Genomic DNA, 26,619 nt, shown 5'->3' on the forward strand with positions numbered 1-26,619 from the left:
CGCGGGGTCCGCCGGCCGGCAGGGGGCGCGCGCGCGCCGGGCCCCCGCGCCGCCCGCCCCGCCGTGCGCTCGCTGGCCACCCCGGGCCGCACAAGTGTTTCTGTTTTGTGTGTAGCGTTGGTTCTGGAAGCCTGTATTTACATTTTAAGTCTATCTGGTGAGTGGGCTGGAGCCCTCGTCTGGGCGGGGGGTGGGGGCGGAGGAGGGGGGCGGGGGGAAAGCCCTCGGGTTCGTCTTTTAGTTGCTCCTCTTCCTTTTTTCTCTTCGGATTCTCATCACTCCAACCAGGTAGGGGCTGAAAATCAAAATCAACAAAGATCAGTTTGCGGGATCTGGGAAAGTTGGTGTGTTTTTTTTAAAGAAGAAAAGGTTAAAAGAAAAAAAGACCTGAAGAAGGGGAGGGGGGGGTTGGGGGACTGAATGAATAAAAAGGGGAAGGAAGGCGGATCCACGTGGTTTAATCCGAGACAGACAGAGATCCCATTGTTCAAAATCAATAAAAAAAAAAAAAAAAGGCAGACAGGGCCAAAGCGCAGGGACGCCCGGGGAAAGTAGCTGCGGGGCAAGGCGCTATGCAGCCGGGATCGGAGGGGTCGGCTCAGTCGCACCTTCGGGGAAGGACCGGGAGAGTTGGGCACCATTAAAGTTTTTATTTTTCGTGTCTGTGCGAGCAGGTGTTTGGGGTTGGGGGCCTGCTTTAGTCGCCCCCCCTCCCTCGTCTGGGGCAGACCACCCAGAGGGATTCGGGACATGAGAGCCTGAGGTCGGAACCCCCAGGCTGGGGCGGGATTGGGGACTCGGGCGGGGGCGAAGGCGGAGGGAATCGCCTTTCATGGAGCGGGCCGGGGGCGGGGGGCGCGAAGACAAAAGCAGCAGGTGGGGTGGCCGGGGCGGGGGTCGCCCTTCCTCCCCCGGAGGTGCCTGGGAGGCTCCGCCAAGTGCCCCGACGCCTTCTCTAATGAGAACGCAGGGGCCGGAGGCTGCTCCTCCTCTCCCTTCACTTTTTTGGGAACCAGCCTGCAATGGTGCTGCGATGGAGACGAGCCTAACTTGAGGATGGGTCGGAGTCTCCATTTTTTTTTTTCTTTCTCTCGCCGGATTGCGGTCGGGGACCCTGGCTCCCGTGTGGGATTCCCCGGAGGAGGCGCGCCGGGCCCGGGAGGGGCGCGATTTCCTCCCGGCTCACCCCCTCTCCGCCCACCCCGCGGCCGCCACTTTGGGGAGGGCAGGGGAGGAAGTGGAGGCCGGTGGCTCCGCGGCGCTCCCCTCCCCCCGCGCAGTTTATAACCCGTCCATTGTGCGCCGCTGCCCGTGTCTCTCCAGCGCGACCATGCCCAGGAAGAAGGCGGCGGCGGCCTGGGAGGAGCCCAGCTCGGGCAACGGCACGGCCCGCGCCGGGCCCAGGAAGCGCGGCGGCCCGGCCGGCAGGAAGCGCGAGCGGCCCGAGCGCTGCAGCAGCAGCAGCGGCGGCGGCAGCAGCGGCGACGAGGATGGCCTGGAGCTCGACGGGGCACCTGGCGGGGGCAAGCGCGCGGCGCGGCCGGCGGCCACCAAGGCGGGCGGCGCGGCGGTGGTCATCACCGAGCCCGAGCACACCAAGGAGCGCGTCGTGAGTGCGGGGTCGGAGGGCAGGGGGGTGAGGCCCGCCGCGCGCCACGCGCGTTCCGGCCGGGGCGGCGGGGCCGGCGCAGGCCACGGGCTGAATCATCACCGCCGCCGCCGCACAACAAAAGGGCGCGGGGTGGGCGCGGGCCAGAGGCGGGCGCGGCCGGTGGCCTCTTCCCCCCAGCGCCGCCCGCCCGTCCGCGCGGCGGTTGATCCTTGGGGCGCGCGCCCCGGGCCCCCCGGCGGGGGAGGGGCGTCTGCGGCCCGCGCCCGCCCGCCCGCCCGCGCGAGGGGGTCATGGCCCCGCCCCCGGCGCCGCTCGAGCCGACCGCCTCCGCCTCCCCTCCCCCTCCCGCCCCGGGAAGGGAGACTTTTGCAAGTTGTCTGGGACCGGAGTAGGGGATGCGCGCGCGGGGCCTGACGCCCGGTGCCCCCGGCCGCCCCCGGCCTCCTGCGGCCGCCGGTCAGCCCGGGCGCGGGGGAGAAGGGGTCTCCTGCGCGCCGCGGGGAGCGGCGGTTTGCGCCTCGGCTTTGAGGTTCCCGCCGCCTCGGCTCCGGCTCTCCGGGGGGGCGGGGCCTGGTGGCCGCCGCGCATGCCCCTTGCGGCCCTGCACGGGCTCTCGCGCCGCGGGGGAGCCGGGGGCGGCCGGCGCTGGGGCGGGTGCGAGGGCGCATGCTCCGGAGAGTCCTCCCCCTGGAGGTCGGAAGCCCCCCGGCTGGGAGGTATTTGGGCTTTGTTCCTCGCTTGGGGTCCGGAGGCGGGGCGCTAGGTGAGAGCTCCGCGCAGCGCTCCGCCCCTCCGCTCTGCAGGAAGCATCTCCGTGTTCTGAGTGGGCTTGGATTTGCTCGGTAGAGTGGGCCTTCGCATCGCAACATCGCGACCGTCTCAACTTAGGTGCCCGCAAAACCCTGCAGAGCCAGAGCTCTGAGCCTGGTGCTGCGATCCTGGAAACCTGAGATGCGTGTTTAGGAGCGGGTCCGAGCTCCCCAGGCTCCCAGGCAATCCCGGGAGAGGAGGAACTTCCACGGAGGTCCTTGACGCTGACCTCTGGAGAGGGCCTGTGCTCTCCCCAAAGGGTTAACAGCGCCCGATTGCTTTCCTCCCAAGGAGCGCGGCCCATGTTGAAATGGTTAAAAATAATCCGCTTTATAGACGAGAAAACTGGGGCAGCGAGTGTCAGGGCCCAGCCCAGAATCACATGCAGCTGGGTTTCCACACGGGCCCAGGTGTTTTCTGACGTCATCCTCACGCCCCTGCACATTGTTCCTGTGAAAATGCTTGGTAATTGCCCTCCCTGTGGTGGTGGTGGGGGGAGCCCAGGTCCCTAAAATGGCTTATCTGGGGTGGGGACGGTGCCGGAAAATGGCCACAGTCTTAAGAAACTGAACGAATGAGCTGTTTCCCTCTGGCCAGTCGAATCCTCTGTGTGAGGCCCCCGACATTTGCCCTCCGGCTCTGGATGGTAGGAGAGAGCTGAAGGGAGAGCAGGTGGGCGCTGCCTCTGCTCTCCTCTCTCCTGTGAGTTGACAGGCAACCTATTAGAGCAGTGAGTTTTGTTGTGAGGAGGTAAGATTCTTACCCAACGCTGGGACTCACCCCAGGAGCTAGCCAGGGAGAGAGAGTAAGGGGGTCTCCAGGCTCCCACCAGCCAGTGCACAGCGGCCTGTCTGGTGGCAGTGGCACTGCCGAGTCTGAGACACGGCTATCCATTGCTGTTGAAGGTGGTGTTACACTTATGTCTCCTATCTTTTGAGATCCCGAAAGAGACATCCTATGTGCATATCCATGTGTGTACATCGCTTCCCTTCTTAAAAAGCAAAGGGTCTCTTAAGCAGTTTCCTTTGCACTGGTCAGCACACCATCCTAGGCTCAGGAGACGGAGGGTTCAACAAATGCCTTTTTATGCCTCCTGGAAAGTGCATGCCCCAAGTTTTTTAAGTTTTTATTAGCATCCAGGAGGCCCGTGCTGCCCCATTGCCCTGCCCCAGGTCGGGGTTGGCACTGCCCAGTCCTGCATGGACCTCCTGCCCAGTATCCCCGGCCCCAGGTCCCTGGACTGCAAAGGAAAAAAACGCGAGGTCTCTGCCTGTTAAGCAGTCCCAGGCCCACAAGTCCCCAGCTCGTCTCAGAAAGAGGCTTTCACTGAGAATTCTGCCAGCCTCGCCACCGTTCAGGGCTGCTTGAAGGCAGTTTGTGTGAGAGCAGCCGCCAGGAGTTTGTCTGAATTGTGCTGCCTTCAGTTAACGCAAAGCTGCAGACTTTGGGCTTGTGAAAGAGGAACCCCAGATACTTGTGTGGTTGAGGGGAGCTGCCTTACGTGAAGGGTGTGCATTTTTATAAAATGTCCTTATTTCGGTTTCAGGAAATGGTCTCTCCAAGGTCCTTGGGTTTATATGTCGCTATGTCAGACGTGAGCATGTTGTGATGGTCTGGGGTTGACGCAGCCTGAATTCCCCATGAACTTCATGATCCTGTAGCTAAAGCAAGCCACCTGGGCTCAACCTAGAAAACGTAGTTTTTACAGTGTTGGGTTGCTGAGGTTTTGTGGACCCTGAGACAAATCTCCCCTCTGAAAGGGCCAGATAAATACAACTGGAAGCCGAGCTTCACGTCTGGGTGGAAAGCCCATTCGGGAATTGGTTGTTGCTGGCATTTCTCTGTATGGTCTCCCTCCACCGAGACAGCAGCAGCCTTCCGAGTGGATAGATGTTAAAGGCTGACTCTCGGTCTCATAAACCTGCTCCTTGCACTTGGGCAATAATTCAAAACTTGCTTTGGACCAGAAACCCCATTTTGTTGATTGAAGAAGCTCAGTGCTTTTTCCCACCGGGCCGTTTATCTCTGCCCAGCTCACGTGACCGGTTGTCAGGAGGCAGCAAGGTGAAGGGAAATTCATTCATCCAGTTGAGAGTCTTCTCTCACCTTTAGGCACATGCAATGTCGCAGACACAGAGTTCGTCCATCAGTGAAGGTGGCTGCTACTTGGGAGGGTCTCCCAGCCCTGACAGCCACCCCTGGAGGGTCTCTGGACGGAGCCCCCAGGCTTTCGGGGTCTCTCCCAGCTGGGTCATGCAGCTCTCTGATAAAGTGGGACATGGGCTGTGATTTAAGGGGTGATAGGAATGCTCCTTATTTTAATTTTTTATTTCAAAGAAGATAGAGGGGAGAGTTAAATTATAGAGAAATACAGGTAACAGCAAACAATTGTATAGGTAATAAATAGCACTGAAAGAGACAACTCCCTCCATCTGAGTGTGAGGAATTAAGGCCCATGACAAAAACCCAACGCCCACACCGCAGGCACTGCACCAGGCTCCATTTACCAAGGTGTTTTAGAAACACCTCCCTGTGTCAGAAAGGTTGGGTTTTTGTGTAAATGCTTAGCTGGCTTGATGGGACCAGTGTCCACAGCCTCTTGACCACTGATGGCATCTCCAGGTCACAGAGGAGACCCTGCTCCTGCCGGGGCGCTGGCAGCACGTTCAGGCGGTGATGGAGCTGCTGGTCCTGCACATGGCACCCAGGACCTCTGCCCGCCAGGGGAAGGGAGGGAGGGGGGCGGAGGGGACCTGCCAGCCTGAGCTGCCCTCATTCCACAGCCCCATTCCCACCAGCCATTCTCTGGCCTGGCAGCTCACCCCATGGTGCCTCAGTTCCTCCGGCGTCTGCCGCCCTCCACACGCACCTGAGGAATACTGGAGAGCAAGTCAGTGACATGGCAGAGGCCCAGGGCTCCTTCCTTCCACAGGGAACTTGACAGAACCCACTGGCTGCCATTTATCTGTGCAGACCTGTAGAATGTTCCAGCCAGGCCCGCCAGTTAAACAAAGAAGGGGAGAGATAACCAGAGGAAACTAGGCTCCCATTCAAGTAATTCGAGTCTGGGTTCTGCAGGGATGGACTACCCTCCGATTAAGGCCGTTCTCTAAATTATTTAAGTGCAGCCAAGTCAGTCTCCATCCCTGGCTGTCTGTTCCCCCTCGCATGCTCGCTGCCAGAGGGGTCCTCTAGGTGGACCAGCTTCCAGCCAGGGAAAGTTGGCCAAGCGGGCGAGCGTGATGGGACCTGCACTGTGGGGTCACATAGAGGTCTTAGGAGACGGAGTCATGGATGGTGAAGACATGTTCGTCTTTACAAATGACGCACCGTATTGCCAAAACGTCCCACCAGGCAGTCACCGCGTAGAGGTTAGAATGACTGGGTCCAGAGTGGGTTGGCCCTTTAAGCTCCCAAGAACAATTCCAAAGACAGAGGTTTCCTTCTGTCCCTGGAGGGCGGTGGGGGATGGGATGCAAGGTCACTGCTTCCCTTGCCTGGTGGGACTGAGTGGATAGTTCAGAAGTGAATCTTTGACAACAATCTATTTTAAAAAGTGTATTTGGGCATTTCAGAAGTAAAGTGCTGGAAATATAACGAGTGCCACCCAGAATTGGGCAGTGGCTTCAAAGGTGGCACATCCTCCTAATGACTTGTGAGGATGAGGACTGGCTCACAGCCTTCCGCCCACGGCCTGCCCTGGGTGGTCCCTTGTTCCACTCCACTGATCCCCGGCTAACGGGCCAGCAGTGAGGATGAGGCCGACTAGGGCCACCGGGGTGGGACCCGCCAGCCCCACCAGGTGGAGAAGCTGAGCGCTGCGCTGTGATGCCTTCCCCATGGAGATGCTCTTGGCACAGTGGGCTGCACAGTGGGCAGCACGGAGGAAGGATGGGGAATTACTGGCCAAATTACCGTGCAGAGATGACGCGGGCTCCCCAGGCTGAAGGCCATGTGCGGAAGTCATCCTTGTGAGAAAACGTAGACTTTGCCCCCAGGACAGCTGCTTCAGATTCCCTCGGGGACAGCGGCCTCTTGCAGAGTGGAGGGGAGGGATGTCATTTGTTTTGCAAAAAATATTTTAAAGAGAAATCAAAGGATAAAAATGGGCCCATGCATAACTGGGGCAGCGTTGGGATTAGCATACTGAAGTGGGGCCCGACATGGTGGTGAGGTGGACATGGTGGTGAGGTGGGGCCGATCGATCGCGGGGCGAAAGTGTTGATATTGTATTAGCTTTGTTTCCTGCTGTTTTTGGATGAACTAAGAAAGCTGGAAGCAGCCTTGCAAGCTAATTCTTTTTTCCTCTGTGTCTCTGCAGAAACTTGAAGGGTCTAAGTGCAAAGGGCAGCTTTTGATTTTTGGGGCAACCAACTGGGACTTGATTGGTCGGAAAGAAGTGCCTAAGCAACAAGGTATGACAAACAGTTCTAAAAATATAAGAAGCTACTATTATGTGCTTCCTATGTACTAGATGTTCGATGGAATTTGGTGACCACCCGCCAGGTAGGTATTCTCTTCATTTACAAGATTGCTCAGAGAGGCCAAGTAACTTTCCTGAGGCCACACAGCCATTCTAGGGATGGAGCTGGATTTGAACCTTAAGGCTCAACAGAAAATGCAAATAGTAGCCTCAAATAAACATGGACACCTTTCCCCCATCTCCCTTTTCATGTCAGTTATTTTTATTAAAATGAAAAAGCTGGCCCTGTGGGATGTCAGGCTGTCATCTGTCACATGTCAAGCTGTTAGAGATTTCAGAAGAGTCCACACCGCTTTGCAAGCTGCCGTATGTGGAGTCCCAGTCCGGAGCAGGGAGCCAGAAGTCAGAGAAGGAACTTCAGTCCCCAGGTGCTCTTAGAAAATCGGTGTCTTTCCTCAGGAGAGTGCCGGCCCGTCGGGGAGAGGGAGGCTGGCACCGGGCCACGGTTTATGGCGTCTTGATTTCTTTTGGAGAGATTCCCAAAGGCCTTTCCAGCATTGCCCACTGAGCAAATATTTGCACCCTGACACTCCCTGCTGCCTCGGGCGTGGAGATTGTCTTATTTCACGAAAACACAGGAATCTCCGGGCTCGGGGTGGGTCCCGCTGAATTAGAAGTGGGTCCCGGCCATTTTCTCCTGCTGTGGGAAGTGCCCACACTTAAGGCCCATGTCCCCCCCGCTGTTGGTGTCACCAGGCAACCGCTCCAGGTGTGTGATGACCTAAGCCTGCCAGCCTTGGGCATGGGTGGCATCTTTACTCAAAGCTGCTCCTCTCGTGGTGGCTCACTCGCAGTGATAACACTCAGGCCCGCAGAGGGGAAGTAAACCAGTGGGAAGCGGGCGGCAGAGCCTGGGTTGTCTCCTGTGGGTGTGGGAGGGGCTCAGAAGGCAGGGAAGCCGCCTTGTGTATTAGAAACGGCTCCCACGCTCTAGATCAGCGGTTCTCAACCTGTGGGTCGCCAGCCTGTCGGTCGCGACCCCTTTGGGGGCCGAACGACCCTTTCACAGGGGTCGCCTAAGACCATCGGAAAACACATATATAATGACATATTGTTTTTGTGATTAATCACTATGCTTTAATTATGTTCAATGTGTAACAATGAAAATATATCCTGCATATCAATTATTTACATTATGATTCATAACAGTAGCAAAATTACAGTTATGAAGTAACAACGAAAATAATGTTATGGTTGGGGGTCACCACAACATGAGGAACTGTATTGAAGGGTCGCGGCATGAGGAAGGTTGAGAACCACTGCTCTAGATGAAGGAATTTGGCCCTCGTTGGGCTCATTTAAGAGCCTTTTGTCTTCTCTCATTTTCAATTTTGCTTTCTTGGTTTTTCTCCCTCTGAATGAAGTTTTATACTATTTTAAAAAACATTTAAAAGTATTTTTGAATATCTCTCAGCCCTCCCTGGCCTTGCCAGTAGACAGAAAGAGAAGGGAGACAGGATGCCAAATGTGAAGGGAAGGGGACGCCCCCTCACCCCAGTATATCCCGTGTCTGGCCATCCTTGAAGCGGGTCTTCCCTCAGTGAGGACATGAGAGCCGTTGGACACTCAGAGCCCAAGGATCTTGTGAAATTAGTGATTCACGCTCCCTCTCTGCTTAGGACCAGGCCACGGGAGCTCGTGCCCGCCAGCCTGGCCAAGGGGCCAGGACTGCTGCCGGTCATTTCAGGGTAGCCTGGGTCACTGCCGGCCAGGGCTCCTCTGCCCAGCTAGTCAGCTGTGGCACTTCACCTCCACGGTGCCCCTGCTGCCATGTTCTTCACAGAGATGACACAGGTCACCTTAGCATTGGTGTTGGTGCCGTGCTACCATTGGTTCTGCCTTGATAAATAGGCCTTGGGTTTTTTGTTTTGTTTTATTTTTATTGATTTCAGAGAGGAAGGAAAAGGGAGAGAGAGATAGAAACATCAATGATGAGAATCATTGATTGGCTGCCTCCTGCACGCCCTCTACTGAGAATCAAACCCTGACCTCCTGGTTTGACGCTCAATCACCGAGCCACACTAGCCTGGCGACCTTGGGTTTCTCTTAACCAGTTAACTGCCACGATATTTTGAATTTAATTTAAAAAGCCCCGCCATTTGCGTCTGTACGCTTATGGCGTACAAATGCTTGAAGAGTTTTACTCTAACCTGTGAAGGCCGTCCTTTGGGGCTAGCCCTCTCCCCGGGAAGTTGCTGGTTTTTCTTTCCACCTTTTAGTAGTCGAGGCGTGACTTCAGGTGAAGCTCATGGCTGTCACTGTGTGACATTGTGACCTGTCCTGCGTCTAGACTGCCCTCCATTGCCTGACTGGCCCCTTGTCACAAAATGAGAGGACACGGCGGTGCCCTCTGCTGGTGGGGCGCATGCAGGATGGGGCCTGACACTGAACAGTCTCCTCGACACTCTTCCCCGGAGCCAGGAAGTTGATGGAGAAATGAGCCTTTCAGTCGGTTCCCATGGTCGGATCGGCCTGACGGTGGATCTGACAGGGGCTGGCATTCGTCACAGTCACCAGAGGCCTAGAGACGCGGTCACGTTTCTGGCCTCGAGAGTCCCAAACTGAAAATATTCAGCAAACAATAGTGCCCCCTCCGCTAACGGTGCGGTGGGCTCTGGAGGCGGCAGCTATTTCTTCTTCCTCCCACACGCCCGCTGATGCTGCTGGGTGCTTACCGTGTGCCAGGCGCTGGTGAGGCCGGTGGCCGGTGCAGAGTGGGAGGTGCCCGAGTTCAGTGGGCACGTGCTGTGACAGGATGCCCCAGGCGCTGGTGTGCAGGGAGTGACAGGTTCAAGGGGGTGTGACAGGGAGGGCTTCCCAGAGGAGGGGGTGCTCGGCCGGAGGTTTGAAGAACAAGCAGGGGGCAGCAAGGGGTTCTCTGGGGAAGTGAGTACATGAGCAAACGCCAAGGGTCATGACCAACACAAGGGGACCCCTGAGAAAGGAGCCAGCTAATGGGGGGAGGTTGGTTGGTGGGCAGAGGTGTCGGCGCGGGGCCCTGCAAAGGGCCCGATAGGCTTGCAGGGAGGGCAGGTGGTTCCGTGGAGCAGGGCGACGCTCAGTCATCCAGAAAGCGCCTCCTGGCTGCTGACAGTGAGGAGGAGGGCGAGGGAGACCCCCAAGTCCACTGCCAGCTTTCCTGCATTACCAATCCCCCCCGCCCCCTGCCCCCCAGTGGGGCTGCAGGAAGGTGAGCACCCAGCTTTTGGCCACTGGCCTGGTGGGCATGCTCAGTAGTAGTTTCCATGGGTCACGGTCACAGATGGAGGTGGAACGTCAGGGTCCATGTGGCCACCAACTGGGCCCGCACCAGCTCGGGGGTCGTTTGCTGGAGGCACTGAGGTCTCAGGCGGCACCCCGAGGACCCCTGCAGCTGTACCATGAGGGAGTGGACCCGGGCGGCTAGTGACCTTTTGGGGGTGCTCTGCACCGGCACGTCACTGCAGGAGTCAGGTTTGCATTCTTCTCTTTGCAGCTGCCTACCGCAATCTGGGTCAGAATTTGTGGGGGCCCCACAGATATGGGTGCCTGTCGGGGGTCCGGGTGCGGACGGTGGTTTCGGGGTCGTGCGCTGCCCACAGCCTTCTCATCACCACAGAAGGGAAGCTGTGGAGCTGGGGTAAGTACACCGGCTGAGTGCTGGGTGACTCATGCGGCCGGCTTCCTCCTGCGCCGCCTCTGAGGCACAGCTCCTGGCTTCAGCCCCGTTTCCCCTTCCTGGTTCCCGACTCGTCTACACCCTGCGATGCATCACCTCCCTCCACTTCTCTGCTTTGCTTTTTGAAAAATCTTTACACAGCCTCCTAATTCTTCAAATCCTCCTTTTGAGGCAACCTTTTCCTGAACATTCTCATTGACTCTGGGACTTTCTGATACCAAGGTGCCTAGAACTCAGTTTCTATTTCGGGCCTGCGGTCCCCCCAGCACACGGTCCCGCCTCTTGCTTTGCAGCGGTGACGTAAGACCTCTGTTCTCGCACTTTAAATGCCACCAGCTTTCCTAGCGGCCACATGGTGACATCAGCCCTACGTCTTCTCTGCAGCCCTGTTCCTCTTCCAGGGGTCACGCAGGCCTGCAGGTGGGGCAGCTCATTGCACATCGCGACCATGTCTTACTGTGTCTCCCAGACAGTTTCCCTTTTCCAAGTTGATTGGCTTCCCCTGCTGCTGGGTTTCCTTGCCTTCGGGGCAGGGGTGGGAGGTGGGGGGTGGGCCGACGGAGTTCCCCATCCTTGCCTCGATGCTCTGCCCCATTTCAGTGCCCCCTGCAGGGGGCTGCGTGCATTGCGGCCACCTCCCCTCCCAGCCATGATCCAGGTGTTGTCAGGCTCAGCTCGCCCCCACGCCCCCCTGGTAGCTGGGACTCTGCCTCTGCCCGGGAACTGCCGCGGCCCTGCCCTTCGGCCAGCTTTTAGTCCATGTGACTGCATCTTTATTTGGGTCTGTTTGAACCATTTTTTGCAATTTCATGAGCTGCTGAACCAAAGTTCAAATATATTAACATCTGCTCTCCCTGCACTCTGCTAATTTTGTCATTCAGTGGGAAAAAAGCTCACAAGTGTGTCTGGCCCAGATTTATACTTTCCGTCTCTTGACGCCATGCTGACATTGCCTTGATTTTCGCTTTCCCCGGCTGGCACAGAGGTGTGTCCCGCCCCCTCGTGTTCCAGCCCTGAGCACAGCAGCCTGTCAGCCCCACTGTACAGTCTCACTCCCGATCTCCACCGGATTTCACTGACGTGGTGCTTCTAAAAACGTCCCCTCTGCCGGCCCCGTGGGCAGGGGACGCACCTGTAGACTGTCCACCTGACCTGGCCCTGGGGCGGAGATGTGTCCCATGAGGAGTCGTGGTGACGGGCCAGTGGGGGTGTCACGAGCCCACTGCTGGGCACTCTAAGGTGCGGGGCCTGCTCTCCCCCCCCCCCCCCCAAGCATCAGATCTGTGTGCACGTCACCCACGAGGGGTCTGCCCCTGCCAGCCCCTCGGGCCGCAAACCCACCGGCACCTGTTCAGTGTAAAGTGCCTTTCACAGTGAACTTGGGTGGCCCCGTTAGGAGCTGGCGTCTGCCTCTCCTGCCCCCCTCCCCCGCGCTACACGCTGTAGCTGAAACCAGGCTCGCGTGCAGACGGGCTTCCTCGGGTCACTCCTCCTCCAGCCCTCTCCAGGGCGGGTGCTCGTCTGGTGGCCCTGCTCTCACTTCCCAGACCCAAAGGTCAAGTTCATTGTTCCGAGGGGCGTGAACCACCTTCCCGAAGTGCCCTGACCTTTTGGCCCTGTGAAACCTCCCCAGACCTCCCAATTGTTGTAGCAAGTGTGGTCTTCTCCACTCCAGGGACCGGCTGTGGCCCGTTGGGTGGTTTTGCTTTGCAGCGCTTGTAGCCTGTGTTGAAAATGGGGAGGTTTAGGGGTGTCCAGGCTCCTTGTGGCCCACACAACTCGCCACGTCTGCTTTGGAGCTGAAGGGCTTTGCCAGCGGCCTGGGCATGGCGGGGACTAGGCACCGGGGTCGCCTCCTGGCCTCCCTCCGCCTGACCCCACAGCCAGCGCAGCCCCGGAGGCAGGGCTTGTGCTCAGAGCGGGCCTGGCCTTTGTCCATGGCTGGGCATCCCGTGAAGGGTGGCCCTGGGACGTGGGTTGGCACTGTTCGGGGAGCTTCGTTTATAGGGCAGATAAAAGGAAAGAAGCGGCAGGCAGAACCAGATGGGCCACAGTAGCTGCCCAGAGCACTGAGGTAATTAAACTCTGGTGCGGCAGGTGTCGGAATGGTTGCCGACTTAAAATACATCGTGTAGCACAGGGGATGAGGGAATTGGCTGGCGGGGACCGTGAGAAGCGAGTTTCCATGAGCTCTTTCGCTGGTGTGTGACATCAGGCCACACGGAAGTGCTCAGGGCGGGCCTAGCTGCCGCCCCAGAGAGAGGGTCAGAGTGGGTGACGCCGGCCCTGTGGCTGCCTCGAGACGTCCCTGGGGACCCAGTGCCACCTGGCAGGCCTCGGGAGCCGGCCCTTGACTGGGAAGCTGGCGCTTCCTTTCACCTCCTTGGCTGTCGCACTGGGGGTGGGGGCACGTCTGGGAGCCAGATTTGCCCCGGAAGCTGCTCTGGCTGCCCTCCTACCCCTTCATCCTGCTCTCGATCTGCAGGCCGAAACGAGAAGGGGCAGCTGGGACACGGTGACACCAAGAGAGTGGAAGCCCCCAGGCTCATCGAGGGTCTCAGCCACGAGACGATCGTGTCGGCGGCCTGCGGGCGGAACCACACCCTGGCCTTGACCGGTAAGAGGGGTCGGTTCCTTGGTGCTGTGGCAAGAGGCCAAGTGGCCCTCTTTGGGCAGTGGAGTAGCATTGCCATGGCGACCTTGGTCACCAGCAGAAAGACATCCCAGGGAGAGCCTGGTGGATGCTCCCCCTGTGGGGAGGGCGTGGAGAGCCTCACCCACAGGCCGGGCGGTTGCCAGGAGGCGAGGCTGTGAAATGGCTTTGCTCTGAGCCATCCGCTCCACCTCCTTTTGGAATAAGTACCATCTCGCTGGCGTTCTTTCTGGCAAAGGGGCTGCTTTTATCATCTGGGAGCCTTTGATTCCAAACCCAGTTCCGAACCCACAGCATTATTTTCCCTCCTGTGGTGTCATTCTTTCCTTCCAGAGACGGGCTCCGTGTTCGCATTTGGAGAGAACAAGATGGGGCAGCTGGGCCTGGGCAACCAGACGGACGCCGTCCCGAGCCCCGCACAGGTACACGCCTCCTCGCCCTCGTGTGCTGACTGTCTAGGGTGGAGTGTGGATTTGCCTTGATTCCTGGGACAGAGTCGTCTTTAAAACAGGTGTAATGTATGTCCACAGTTAAAAATGCCCTGACAGCAGTTCTTTCGGAATGAAGTAATTTCTTAGAGACCTCATTTTAAGCTCGTTTTATGCCAAAGAAAGGAAGAAATCTTACGTGTGTGATGTGTTTATCTGCCAGTAGTCACCGGCCAGATGCTTAGAACACAAACAGGAGTTAGTGGAGGGGTGGGGTTTATACCTAAAAACTGAACTTACTGCAAGGCAGCAGGATGCTGATAGGTGTCTGCTGAGTGGGTTGAGGATGGACCCAGATCTCCTGGTCTTAGCCCAGCCGTGGGCAAACTACGGCCCGCGGGCCGGATCCGGCCCGTTTGAAATGAATAAAACTAAAAAAAGACCGTACCCTTTTATGTAATGATGTTTACTTTGAATTTATATTAGTTCACACAAACACTCCATCCATGCTTTTGTTCCGGCCCTCCGGTCCCGTTTAAGAACCCATTGTGGCCCTCGAGTCAAAAAGTTTGCCCACCCCTGTCTTAGCCTGTGGTTTGAAGGTTCTTGAAGGGATCCCGTTTTGTCAGCCATGTGCCCTGCAGCAGGTGTGAGGGTTTCTAGAGAAGCAGGGAGGTGGGCAGGGCCCCAATTCCCACCCCATCCCGGCTCCATCGCTGATCCCTTGGTGCTGTGACTGCCTCTGCCCCAGCAGGGCGCCGGAAACAGCAAGTTGCCTAAGTACTTTCTTAGATTTGTTTCCAGACCCCATGTTTAGTTACTCGGGGCCTTCGCTGTCTTCTCACTTCTAATTTTGAACCAATGTTTCTTGTTCACACCTTCAGTTAAGACCATTGGCCAAGTATCTCTGGAGAGTAGAGGAGAACGTCCGTTAGTTCCTTTCACTGATTGGCAGTAACACTTATAAAAGCTTTTCTTTGAAAAGTTGGGGCTGAACTGTTCAGAGTGTCCCTGTGAGAGCTGAGGGTTCATGTTGGGGAGTTCCTGCATTCTTTCGCCCCCATGCCCACTCTGGTCAGTGGAATTCCCACTCACTGGCACCAGCATGCGGGAGCCACAGTGCTGGTTGTTTTGAGGGTTAGAGTTAAAGACCTGGGATACAATTGACCTGTCTTTGAACCTGACTCTGGTGGAAGGTAGGGGTCACGAGTATTTCTTTACGTATACACTGAGTGGCCAGGTTATTATGACCACCCCATCAGTACTTTATTGACACTTCCAAAAATAGTGAATATTGAAAACTTCCTAACCAAATACTCTCAAGGTTTTATTATTATTAATATTTGCATAACTAATTCACTTCATTGTACTGATGGGGTGGCCATAATAATCTGGCCACTCAGTGTATATATGCTAAGCTTTTGCCTTCAGAATTATTGAGCCCGTTAAATCTCTTTTGTAGCCTAGTAACTGTTTCAGCACCAACCAGAGATAGAGACTTTTTAATCAATCTTTTTAAAAAAAAAATGTCTGAAAGTCTGCTGTCTTTTCTTTTCAGATAATGTACAACGGCCAGCCAATTACCAAAATGGCCTGTGGGGCCGAATTCAGTATGATAATGGATTGCAAGGGAAACCTCTATTCCTTCGGGTGCCCTGAGTACGGTCAGCTGGGTATGGAAGTGTTATTTTTTTGAAAGCTCTGTGATCTATCTGTATATTTAGAGCTGAAGTCGGCGGGGCTGCACACCTGCTGGAAATGTGCGTAATTGATCGCAGATAATAGCCTTGGTCCACTAAGTGGGTCTCATGCCTAGTGGGTGGAGCTTGCGTGACTCACAGGGGTGCTGAGTGACTTGCCTTAAAGAAAAAGCCAGGGCTCTGTTCTGACAAAAGATTCCTTTTTCTGATTTGGGAGTTCATTTATACACAGAAGGATTTCAAAGTGGAAAAGGGGATCAAACCATCTTCGTTCAGTTTCATATTTTTAAAGATTTGCTCTTATTGGAAATGAGGGCATTACCAAGATGAAGTTGTTCTGGAAACCCTGGCCTGGGCGGTCATTTCCAGTACATACCTGGGGAACCACATGCTACAGAAAAGCCACAGGAAAAGCGACTGCACCCCTTCCCGTTCTCATCCCTAAACAGAATGTACTCTCCAAAAACATAACTACCTAAAGTTCATTGAGTAGAAAAGAAAAACTCGGGAAGCAGCTCTCAGCAGTTCTCAATAAGCGGACAAGTCTCTGCATCGTGATTTTACAAGGTCTCCATTTTCTTTTCCCATCTGACACCAAAGTGTTTTTCCCTTCCTGGCGCCTTCCCACCACCCCAGCCCCTTCCGAGTGGGAGGTGAGGCGTGGGCGCCCTCTGCTGGCGCCTTGCTGCATGCCACGCCAGATCCTCGCCCCCGAATCTGGGTTGCTGGGCTCCACGTCATGAGAAGCAGGCAGATGGGAGGCTGTATAAATAGAAGGAGGAGCATTTCGCTGGCCTTAGACTTCAGGGAACAGTGACTTTGTGAAACTAAATATAGCTCAAGTCAGAAAGGAATAAGTAAGAACAGCCCCTTATGCACTTTCAGGGCTGGTTGCCTGGGCGTTGCCAGAGACGGCTGGAGGAGCCGTTTCCATAGCCACAGGCCCTCCGGCTGTCCCCAGTCCCGAGCAAAACACCAGAAGTGCGTTTCTGTCTACTTCCGGAACGTGTGCGGCTCCCCTGCCGCCCATGGCTGCCCCAGCCTGCAGACAAGCGGCCTGTCAGCGATTGGGTTTTCCTTCAGGGAGAATCAAGTGCTGTTGGTGATAAAAATGGCCAAAGCTTAGTGGCTGCTGCCAGTCACCTTTTAAGCACGTCATACGGAATCTCACCTGCATAGTTTATACTCGTTTAAAGGTATTGAGAAATTGACTTGATTCGTAGCTATAGAGTCAGTTATGCTTTACTTGCTAGCTTGCAAACCTGTTTCCAGTCTCATTGTCCAAATCCAGAGAGATCTCTTCTGGAATTGGGGCATAGTGTGACCTTGGAGAGGCGTATCGCCAGCACACACTCCCCTTCTCAACACATTTACTGGGTCAGGCACGGCAAAGGCGAGAGCTTGCCAGCTTACTATTTTACCAACCATAGTGATACATTTAGGTTATCATAATGCATGAAAACGCAAGTCTGGGGCTGTGTGTTGAACTTTTCTGTCCATCCTTGGCCTTGTCCAGGGCTTCCTTGAGGCCCCCAAGTGGGGTACTGCCCATTCCTTTGGGCCTGTACCTTCCAACTTTGTTCCTTGCAGCCCACGGTATGAAGTACATTCAACATTGCAACCGAATCTGAATGTAGAAATACAAATACACAGAATAATGTCCTTATTGGTATTTATTCATTAAAAAAAATAATTCAGTAACTGGTTTCCACCCACAAAATTGATTTCATGCCACTAACCAGCTGTGCCGCAGATTGGAGATTGCTGCCTTAGTTGGCAAAGGTGTCCTGCTGGACCCCAGCCGGCCAGGTGGGGGCAGGCGCTCGGCCCGCTGCTGTGGGGACTGGGCCCTGTGCCGCGGCTGCCGCTGACCACCGGCTCTGCTCGCTGCAGGACACAACTCGGACGGGAAGTTCATCGCCCGTGCACAGCGGATAGAGTACGACTGCGAGCTGGTGCCCCGGCGAGTGGCCATCTTCATTGAGAAGACGAAAGACGGGCAGATCCTGCCAGTCCCCAACGTGGTTGTACGAGATGTGGCATGTGGCGCCAACCACACGGTGAGTCCTAAGTGCCCCCTCCATGGAGAGGGTGCGAGTGCCCGGGGCCCCAGCACCTGGCTATGCAGCTTCCTTCCTGCTTCCGTAGACAGGCTGAGCAGACATTTGGGGTTGGGATCATACAGTTTTCCTGCTTTGCTTCTTTCTAGCAGAACTCCACAGGCATCTTTCCAGGTGGATAGATGGCATCCTGTTAGAGATGTTGAATAGCTTTGTTTTTTAAAATATATTTTTGATTTCAGAGAGAGAGGGAGAGATAGAAACATCAATGATGAGAGAGAGTTAGTGATCGGCTGCTTCCCGCCACCCCACGCTGGGGATAGAGCCCACAACCCAGGCATGTGCCCTGACCGGGAATTGAACCTCTGAGCCACGCCGGTTGGGCTGTTGAGTAGTTTTTATACAGCTTTTAGTTACCCGTGTGGTTCCTTACGGCAGTGGTTCTCAACCTTCCGGCCCTTTAAATACAGTTCCTCATGTTGTGACCCAACCATAAAATTATTTTTGTTGCTAATTCATAAGTATAATGTTGCTACTGTTATGAATCGTAATGTAAATATCTGATATGCAGGATGGTCTTAGGTGACCCCTGTAAAAGGGTCGTTCAACTGCCAAAGGGGTCGCGACCCACAGGTTGAGAACCGCTGCCTTAAGGTCACTGTAGATAAACGGCAGTCCACTTTGTAAATACCTCCTCGTCTTAGTTGCCTCCTTGCAGCCATTTTACTGCGAATGCCTGTGAGTTGCACATGTTTTTTTTCTCTGTTGAAAGAGTGAGGGGTTGCCCTATCCAGTTTGGCTGAGTGGAGAGAGTGTCGGCCTGGGGACTGAAGGGTCCCAGGTTCGATTCCCAGGCAGGGCATATGCCCAGCTGTGGGCTCGATCCCCAGTAGGTGGCATGCAGGAGGAAGCCAATCAATGATTCTCATCATTGGTTTCTCTCTCTCCCTCTCCCTTCCTCTCTGAAATCAATAAAAATATATTAAAAAAAGAAAAGAAAGAGCGAGGGGGCGGGGAGTCCAGAGACTCAGCTGGTCCTGGTGGCCGACTGGTGGGGTGGCCTCGGGCTCAGCTCCTCACCTGGAGTCTTCCCTGTCGGTGCTCAGGGACTTGGACCAGGAGACTGCAGTCGCTTGAGGTCTGAAAGCAGTCTAGTCGGGGGTGTAAAGCCAGGTCTTGTTTAGGCCTCTTGTCAGATTGTTCTGCTAGGTCGTACTTCACACGATCCAAACTTTAAACATCACAGACACTATGAAGAAAAGGTGTGGGTCACCTGTGTGCACGGGTGTGGAGTCGGGCCTCCCCGGTTCCCGCCGAGGTCCAGTCCGTATTGTCAGGAAGTGGATGCGGTGGCCTGCTCTGGAGACGAGCCCTCTTCTCAGGAGGGAAAGGAAAGAACTGCCCACCAGCTTGGTTCAGTGGCTGAACCTCCACCTATGAACCAGGAGGTCACGGTTCGATTCCCAGTCAGGGCACCTGCCCAGGTTGTGGGCTCAATCCCCAATAGGGGATGTGCAGGATCAATGGTTCTCTTACATCATTGATACTTCTCTCTCTCCCTCTTTCTTCCGCTATGAAATTAATAAAAATATGTTTTTAAAAAGCTAAGCAAACAAAAATAATAACGGAAAATAGTGTCCCCAGTGGAGCAGCCACCCGAGCCCTCATATTGCTGCTCCTGCAGCCTCCCCAGCCCTGGGAGGCGGGTGACGGTCAGAGTGAGTCTGTCCAGTGTTGCGCCGACAGCCACTGCACCGGTTTCTCCGGGACAGAAACGAGGCCTGTCCCTACCCTGTGCTCTCTCCCCGGCAGCTCGTCCTCGACTCCCAGAAGCGCGTCTTCTCCTGGGGCTTCGGCGGCTACGGCCGGCTGGGACACGCGGAGCAGAAGGACGAGATGGTGCCCCGCCTGGTGAAGCTGTTCGACTTCCCCGGGCGCGGGGCGTCCCAGATCTATGCCGGCTACACCTGCTCCTTCGCCGTCAGCGAAGTGGGTGAGTGTTGCCCGTCTGGGCCTGGGCAAGGAGGCACCGAGCACTCGTGGGCGTCCCTCCCTGGCAGAGCCCTGCGGGAGCCAGACCTGGGCCTGTTTCCAGGCCGGGCATCTTGGTCTCATCGGCTTCTTCCCAGTGTTCTTCCTCATACGACACTCCTTGGTCCCTGGTGCCGAGCGCCCTGTGCCTTTGTCCTTGATGTTGCTGACGGTAAGAATTCACAGAGGGTCGTCTTTGCCTCTCCAGGTGGCCTGTTCTTCTGGGGGGCCACCAACACATCGCGGGAATCGACCATGTATCCGAAGACCGTGCAGGACCTCTGTGGCTGGAGGATCCGGAGCCTGGCTTGTGGGTACGTGGCCGTGTCGGGTTGAGCAGGACTGTCCCCCTCTTGGGGGTGTTGCACCCCGGAGGTGCCTCTTCCCTGGAGGGTCTGCTGTCCGTCAGGGCATCGATGGAGGGATGGGGGGGCGAGGGGGGGCTATGCTTGTTCAGGGCGGCCGGTCCGAGAAGGGGACTCGCAGTCGTTGTGGAGGTTTTTGTTTTTAGGCTTGATATGCGCTGCTCATATTACAGATTCAAAATTACATTTAGTTGGAAATGGTGGGGATTCAGTTGCTCTGACACACTGGCTGGAAAAAATGTAGGCCCGTGATTTTCACCTTATTTGGAGGAGCCTGTTGAGCCGTCCAGCAGTTCTGGTGGGGAGTTTGTTAATCAGCGGCCAGGTTGTGGAGGGAGCAGGGCGGGCGGGGGGTGTGTGTCATCTGTTGGAACCGTTAGCTCCGCCCAGTGACTGTGGGTCCAGCCGTTGCGAAGGAGCTCCCACTTCATCCTGATTTGGCCTCCTTTTCCCAGTGTGTTCACTTAGAAGTGACTACCACACCCCCCACACCCCCCAGGGGCCTGGACCCCAGGGCGGTGCTGAGGCGGAAGGGGGGGTCCTGTGTGAGACTCCGCAGTGGGTTTCTCCACCACGGCCCGCGCTCACTGGCTTGCCCTCCCTGTGCCCAGTTGCTGGGAAGTGAGTGCATGGTGGAGTTTCAGGGGGGCACACTGACTTTAAAGTGAGAGGTGGCGCCCATCTTGAGCAGGACGCACCGCGGGGGCTGGGCCAGGCACAGCTCGCTGCCGGCCGCGGGGGTGACCGCCTCTGCCTGTTGCAGGAAGAGCAGCATCATCGTGGCTGCGGACGAGAGCACCATCAGTTGGGGCCCGTCGCCGACCTTCGGGGAACTGGTAAGCTGGCCCCTCTGGCGGGAGGCTCACCCAGTCCGGGCCGCTGACACTGATCCCTAAAGCATGTGGAGCGGAGACATGTCTTCCTTGCGCATTAAGGCCTGTAACAGCTCTGATCTTTGAGGACATCAGTCTTCAAAGACGGTTCTGTGCCATCAGGTGCAGCCGACCCTGGACAACACAGATGTTTTCAGTCAACGGCAGGTCAGGGGACCCGCACAGCTCAAACCTGTGTCCCTGGGTCACCCCCACAGCTGGGGATCTGTATGTGCAGGGGGCTGACGGTGGTTACATGTGGATTTTCAACTTTGGGGTGATTAGTCCCTAACCCCCCCCCCCCCGCTCCCAAGCTGTCCGAGGGTCAGCCGTACTCGTGAAAGCCCTTTCTGTCCACATCAGCTGGGGCCCGTCATGGACGGGGAAGAGCCAGCCCTCATTTCCGGTGTTTTGTACACCTTTGTGTGGTCCGAGGGTGACAGGAAAGGCGATGGCTGCTCTTCCCTCCAGGAGGGTCAGCTCAGGAGGATCAAACAGCATCCTTTTCAAAGGGGGGAGCGAGCATCCACGCTCCTCTTCCCTGGGCGCCGGAGCCCTTTCACTCCGCACGCAGCCCTGCTGGCTCGCAGAGCAGTGTGCCATCCGGCCGCCTCAGGTCACCCGGGGACGTTCTGCTCTGTGTTTTCTGAAAGGTGTGAGTCTGTGCTCCCGCCCGCTTTTATCTCAGTTGCTTGAGTGATTAGAGCCCATGGCTCACTTTCTCCCACACCTTGGCCTTCCCCAGCCAAATGCTTCTGACTCTCAGGTTCTGATGCTGGTGAGGCCTTAACTTCCCATGTCCTCCCCAAGAGCAGCTTGGCTGTGGCTTGTCCTCACGGCCGCCTGTTGTGCTTGTGGTTTGATCCTCAGCGTGGCTCTTGTATTTCCTGCCGGGAACCCTGTCTACCTCTCTTCCCTGCTGTCTCCTCCTGTCACGGGCGGGGCTGGTGGGTGAGGGAGCTGAGGGGTGATGGAGCTGGTGGGTGATGGAGCTGGTGGGTGAGGGAGCTGAGGGGTGAGGGAGCTGAGGGGTGAGGGAGCTGAGGGGTGAGGGAGCTGGTGGGTGAGGGAGCTGGTGGGTGATGGAGCTGGTGGGTGAGGGAGCTGAGGGGTGATGGAGCTGGTGGGTGAGGGAGCTGGTGGGTGAGGGAGCTGAGGGGTGAGGGAGCTGGTGGGTGAGGGAGCTGAGGGTTGAGGGAGCTGAGGGGTGATGGAGACAGGGAAGAAGGGCTTGATCTCTGCGCCACTTCCAGGACTGCTGAGCTACGTGCCTCCTCCTGGGCCTGTGCACCCACGTTCAGTGGGCGGCTTCTGAGGGGCCCCATGTGGAACCTTGAACTGAGAACCTGGCCCAGTTTTCATGGCCTATTCTTAGAGAGGGGGCCTCAGAAATAGACTCTGAATTTCAATTTAAAACTAGAGGGGAGCCCAGCCAGCGTGGCTCAGTGAATGAGCATCGACCTACAAACCAGGAGGTCACAGTTCGATTCCAGGCAGGGCACAGGCCCAGGCTGCAGGCTCGATCCCGATCCCCAGTAGGGTATATAGGAGGCAGCCAATCAGTGAATGATTCGCTCTCATTGATGTTTCTATCCCGCTCCCTTTCCCTTCCTCTCTGAAATCCATAAAAATACATGAAAAAGAAAAAAAAACAACTAGAGGGGAATGAGAGGGGCTTTGGGGCAGCCTCTCAGGGTGAGGTGCTGGCCTGGCACTCGAGGAGCCACCCGCTGGAGGGAGGCCCTTCCTCACCCGCCTGCGTGTTCCTGTTAGAGCTGAGCTGCGGGTCTGCAGCATTGAGACCACCATCCGAGCCTTTGCACATGGCACTCCCCCCGTGCCCCCCCTCCCCCTGCCCCGCTACCCTCCCCGCCCAGCCCAGCAGGCCTTGACCAGTCCCTTTGGTCCCTGGTAGGGACCGGGGTGTCATTCCTATTAATACCGGTTATTTGGTCTCAGCCCGCAGGGTGGGCAGGAGGCGGCCGGCATTCCCTGTGACCTCGTAGCCCTGAAGGCTGCAGTGCCGTTTCTCCCGGTGTTGTCTTACCAGTCAGCGCCCCGAAAGGCACCTGTTGTCACACATCTCCACAGGCTACAATTTAGGGTCCGTCGTCTTCAAGAACCAGTCCGTGTGGGCGGCAGCTTTTGTGGGTACATTCTGCTACCTCGGCCTGGCCCCGGCTGAGCAGTGGGGTTCGGTCACAGAGCCCGCCAGCTCTGGCGCTGGTTGGTGGGCTGCCTCCGCTCCCATGTCGGGCCTCGCCACAGCGACACGGTTCTGAGCGTCTCCTCTGCTTCCTGCCAGGGCTACGGGGACCACAAGCCCAAGTCTTCCACCGCCGCGCAGGAGGTGAAGACCCTGGACGGCGTTTTCACGGAGCAGGTGAGCGCGCCGCCGCCGCCTGTGCAAGCAGGAGGCGCTGGTAGCAGAGGGATGTGCCAGCTCGCGCCTTCCTGTTCCCCTTGTGGTCTCTGCATGTTCTTGTGCTGGCGTTCTCTGAGCGTGACGGCCATCAGCAGGCACTCAGAGGCACCACGGCCAGGCTCCAGGGCTGTTCTCCGGGGTGACATTCACCTCCCTCCAGCCACCAAGCGGGTTTGCTCCAGGGCGAGGCCATCTCACAGCTGCCTGTGGCTGCCCCCGAGACCGCACCCCCTTGGGATGGGGCTGGTGGTGGGGTGAGGCCCCTCCTCTCTGTTAGGTCTACCAGCTGCCGGCTCTGTGTGCCAAGACGGATGGTGGGTGCACCTCACACAGACAGATTGTGGTCCAGAGAGGCGGGCAGAACGGGGAGCGTGATCCAAGTGTCCCCGCCAGCCCCTGCTCAGTGGGTCTCCCTCTCTCTCCTCCTCGGGCAGCCTGGTTGGTGACAGGCTACACTGAGACTAGTGGCCCTGAGTATAGGGTTTTAAAGCACTTTTAGGCCATTTTCCTTCATATTGACCCATTATCCCACCTTTACCCTTCCACCTGGCTAGTGTCCTGCTGTCTGTGTGTCTGTCTGCTCCAGACTCAGTGACACGCCTGAGTGCCAAGGGGCCCTGGCACACCCAGCACTGATTTGTCCCCCCAGGTTGCCATGGGCTACTCGCACTCCCTGGTGATAGCGAGAGACGAGAGTGAGACTGAGAAAGAGAAGATCAGGAAGCTGCCAGAGTATAACCCGCGCACCCTCTGACTGCCCGGGGCCTCCGCGCCCCCTCTCGCGGCAGCTGTCATTTCCACGTGCACTGGACGGACGTCAGACGAGGAATTTAAAGGAGAAGTTGACCGGAGGTGCATTTCTGTTAGACTCCCTGAGGTTCCGTTTAGAAGTGATTCAACATCAACTACCTTTTCTGTATGCTTTCCAAAGTGTTTTTTTTCTCCATGTTTGATTAAAATATTTGCTCATAGTTGACTTACCATTCCTACAAGAGGCAGAAACTTTGAGCAACCCAGGTTTTTTTTTTTTAAAGTTTTTCTCTTCCCCACCCCCTCAGATAAACTTCTCACAACTCTCTCCTTTCCATTGTAATTAGCATTGTGATCGGAGCGGGTGCCACCGGGGGGAGGACCGCCATTTGCTCAGAAAACAATGTCCCTCATGGGCAGCATTGTGGGCAGAGGGTCCCCGGTGGTCCGTCTCCATCCGAAACCAGACCCACGTGCTTAGGAAGCATCTGGGTCACTTCCTTCCGCTTTGAGAGTGGCTCTGGCCGCCTGGGTTCCGTCCTCCCCGCGGCTGCTTGTAAGCCCCGCCTCCTGGCTGCAACATTAATAGAATCTGCCGTTTCCCCCCTGGTGGGGGCTCTGGGGTATGTGTTTAGCCATTTATATCTCCTTTATCTGTACATGAAGTCCTACTGACACATCAGGTGACCATGGGACCATGCGGCTCCGGGGGCCCGCCGTGGGGACATAGGATCTGGTTCAAGAACCAGCTTCACGGTTCCTCTGAGGGGCCAGGGCCGCCTCGCAGCGCTCGCCATTAGAGATTGATCTGCCAGCTGAGAAAAGTGCATTCTGAGTCCTTGCAAAGGACCTGCCCTGTGTACCAGCCTCTAGCGCCTTCGTGCTTGTTTTCATCCCGCCCCCGCCGCTGGATTCCGCTGCAACAGCCCGGGCTGTGTCTGAGACTCGGGTTCCAGTTCTGCTAACCCAGCTCTAGTCACGTTGGCTTGGCTGTGGTACCAAATAGATGGGATTGTGCAGAAGTCCCGTCCCCGCGTGTCAGCGCAGAAGCTGAGACTGCCAGCTGCCTCCCGCCAGGCACCCTGTGCCCAGCGCGTCCCGCGGTGGCTGCTCTGCGTGAGCTATGAGGTGCCTTTCCCGGAACCCTCCTCTCACTGGGACCCAAGAGAGGCGACAGCGCTGCCTGGGGCTCTTGGCTCCGAGAGGGTCTGGACTGGTTTGGGTGCTTTAAAATAGGTTTTTTAGTTCAGTGGTGCTTCTGGGGGAGATGGGGATAGAACTTCAGCGAGAGACTTGGGTGGATGGGAAAGTTAAATATTGGTCTTTGATTTTGTTTTGCTATTGTTACCACTTGTCATTGTCTTGATGTTAAAATGCCAAAAATGATCCGGTTGTTGCTTTTCCCCTGCTGTCCTCCGCTCCTCGCCGTGGCGTCTGCCCTCACAGGGCCTGTGTCTGTCCCGGCCAGTCCCAGGCAGGCGTGAGGAGCCGGCCTGTGGCCAAGACTCAGTCTCACTTCCTGCTCATCTCCGCTGTCCTGGGTCCAGCCAGTCCCGGGAGAAGCTTCTGCTAAACTAACCTGATTTGTCCAAATCACCCGAAACCATCTCTAACTCAAGCTTCCTCATGTGGAGCCCTTTTCCCTGACAAGTCTCTCTCGGAGTGGGGCTCGGTGCCCGTGTTCCTCAGACCCGCACGGCTCCCCTCGGGCCCGTAGGCGCTGAGTGCGGGAGCCGAGCCTGGGTCCCGCTGCGGGAGCCGCTCTTGGCCACGCTGGGCTTCCACGGTCCAGCGGGCGGAGCGGAGGCCACCGCCAGCCTGTCCTAGAGCCGGCGCAGGGACCGGAGCAGGAGAGGGACTGCCTTCCGCATAGAGACGGCCTCCTCTCCCCCAGGCACTCCTTTCGCTGAGTTTAAGGTCAACTTCCTACCGGGAAACCCTGTAGAACAGGAGGGGTGGCCCCGCGCTCCAGGGAAGGGACGCGGCCCCGTGAATGCTTGGCGCTGACCCTGGGGCGCGTGCCATGTCTTCCAGCGCAGGAAGGAGAATTGGGAAGAGGCTCAGAGTGAAGGGAGCCTGAGGAGGTGGTGATTTGGTCGAAGGTGCCTGGTTTAGTGCTGTAATTGTCTTATTTTTTTTATATATATTTCTTGGAGTAAACATTTTAAATAAACGACATCATTGTTTACTCTGTTTTGGCTTTTGCGCTTATTTTTCAGAACAAAGGTAAGAATGCGGTCACCTGTTTATCCCTGTGCACACCTCCTGCCCGCTGCCCAGTGGAGGCTCCCGCCAGGGGGCAAGCCCAGGGCAGCGGCCCCTTTTCGCTTCTGGGCTTAGACCACAGGGGGGTTGGGAGGTGTGTGGGGCTCCCCACTCTGTTCCTTGGGGAGGGGGCAGGGTCAGCACCTCACTTGCCCAGACTCAGGAGGTTCTGTAGCCGCATTGGGGCTGTGAGGATGACGGGCACGGAAAGTACCAGGACATGGTTATGTTTTGTGCCCAAACGCCTAGTCACTTCTCACCCTTCCCACCAACGCTTCAAAAGGAGCCTGGTCACGAATGTGCCCCTTCGCCCAGCAGCCCGCCAGGAGGCCAGGTGTGTGCAGAGGCCCTGGGCAGTTTCTGTTCTGCTCAGGCTGCTGCTCCAGGCCACGCGGCTGAGCTACCCCGCATCATCCACCAGACCCCTGCAACCACCACATCTCAGCCCTGCTCAGCCGTCACGGAGCCCTCGGTACTGGCTGTTCTACGTCATCAGACTCGCCCTTT

The 26,619-nt window shown here is 56.8% G+C and overlaps 1 protein-coding gene across 3 annotated transcripts; it reads left to right on the top strand.

Annotated features, from left to right (window-relative positions):
• On the top strand, positions 1–26,040 carry RCC2 (regulator of chromosome condensation 2). 3 transcript variants are annotated; one of them, XM_059691084.1, is made up of 13 exons: positions 1–157; positions 1,324–1,609; positions 6,744–6,837; positions 10,381–10,524; positions 13,049–13,180; positions 13,550–13,638; positions 15,203–15,317; positions 17,238–17,404; positions 19,217–19,397; positions 19,644–19,749; positions 20,564–20,636; positions 22,978–23,055; positions 23,747–26,040. In XM_059691084.1, the coding sequence occupies exons 2-13, from the start codon at positions 1,331–1,333 to the stop codon at positions 23,849–23,851; spliced, it is 1,563 nt and encodes a 520-aa protein (XP_059547067.1). In that variant the 5' UTR covers positions 1–157; positions 1,324–1,330; the 3' UTR covers positions 23,852–26,040. The 3 variants fall into 3 exon arrangements, with proteins under 3 accessions (XP_059547067.1, XP_059547070.1, XP_059547069.1); XM_059691087.1 differs by lacking the exon at positions 1–157 and adding an exon at positions 187–288; XM_059691086.1 differs by lacking the exon at positions 1–157 and adding an exon at positions 745–763.
• Positions 26,041–26,619: the final 579 nt, after the last annotated feature.

Source organism: Myotis daubentonii, chromosome 3 (genome assembly GCF_963259705.1).
Source record: "Myotis daubentonii chromosome 3, mMyoDau2.1, whole genome shotgun sequence".
NCBI lineage: Eukaryota > Metazoa > Chordata > Mammalia > Chiroptera > Vespertilionidae > Myotis > Myotis daubentonii.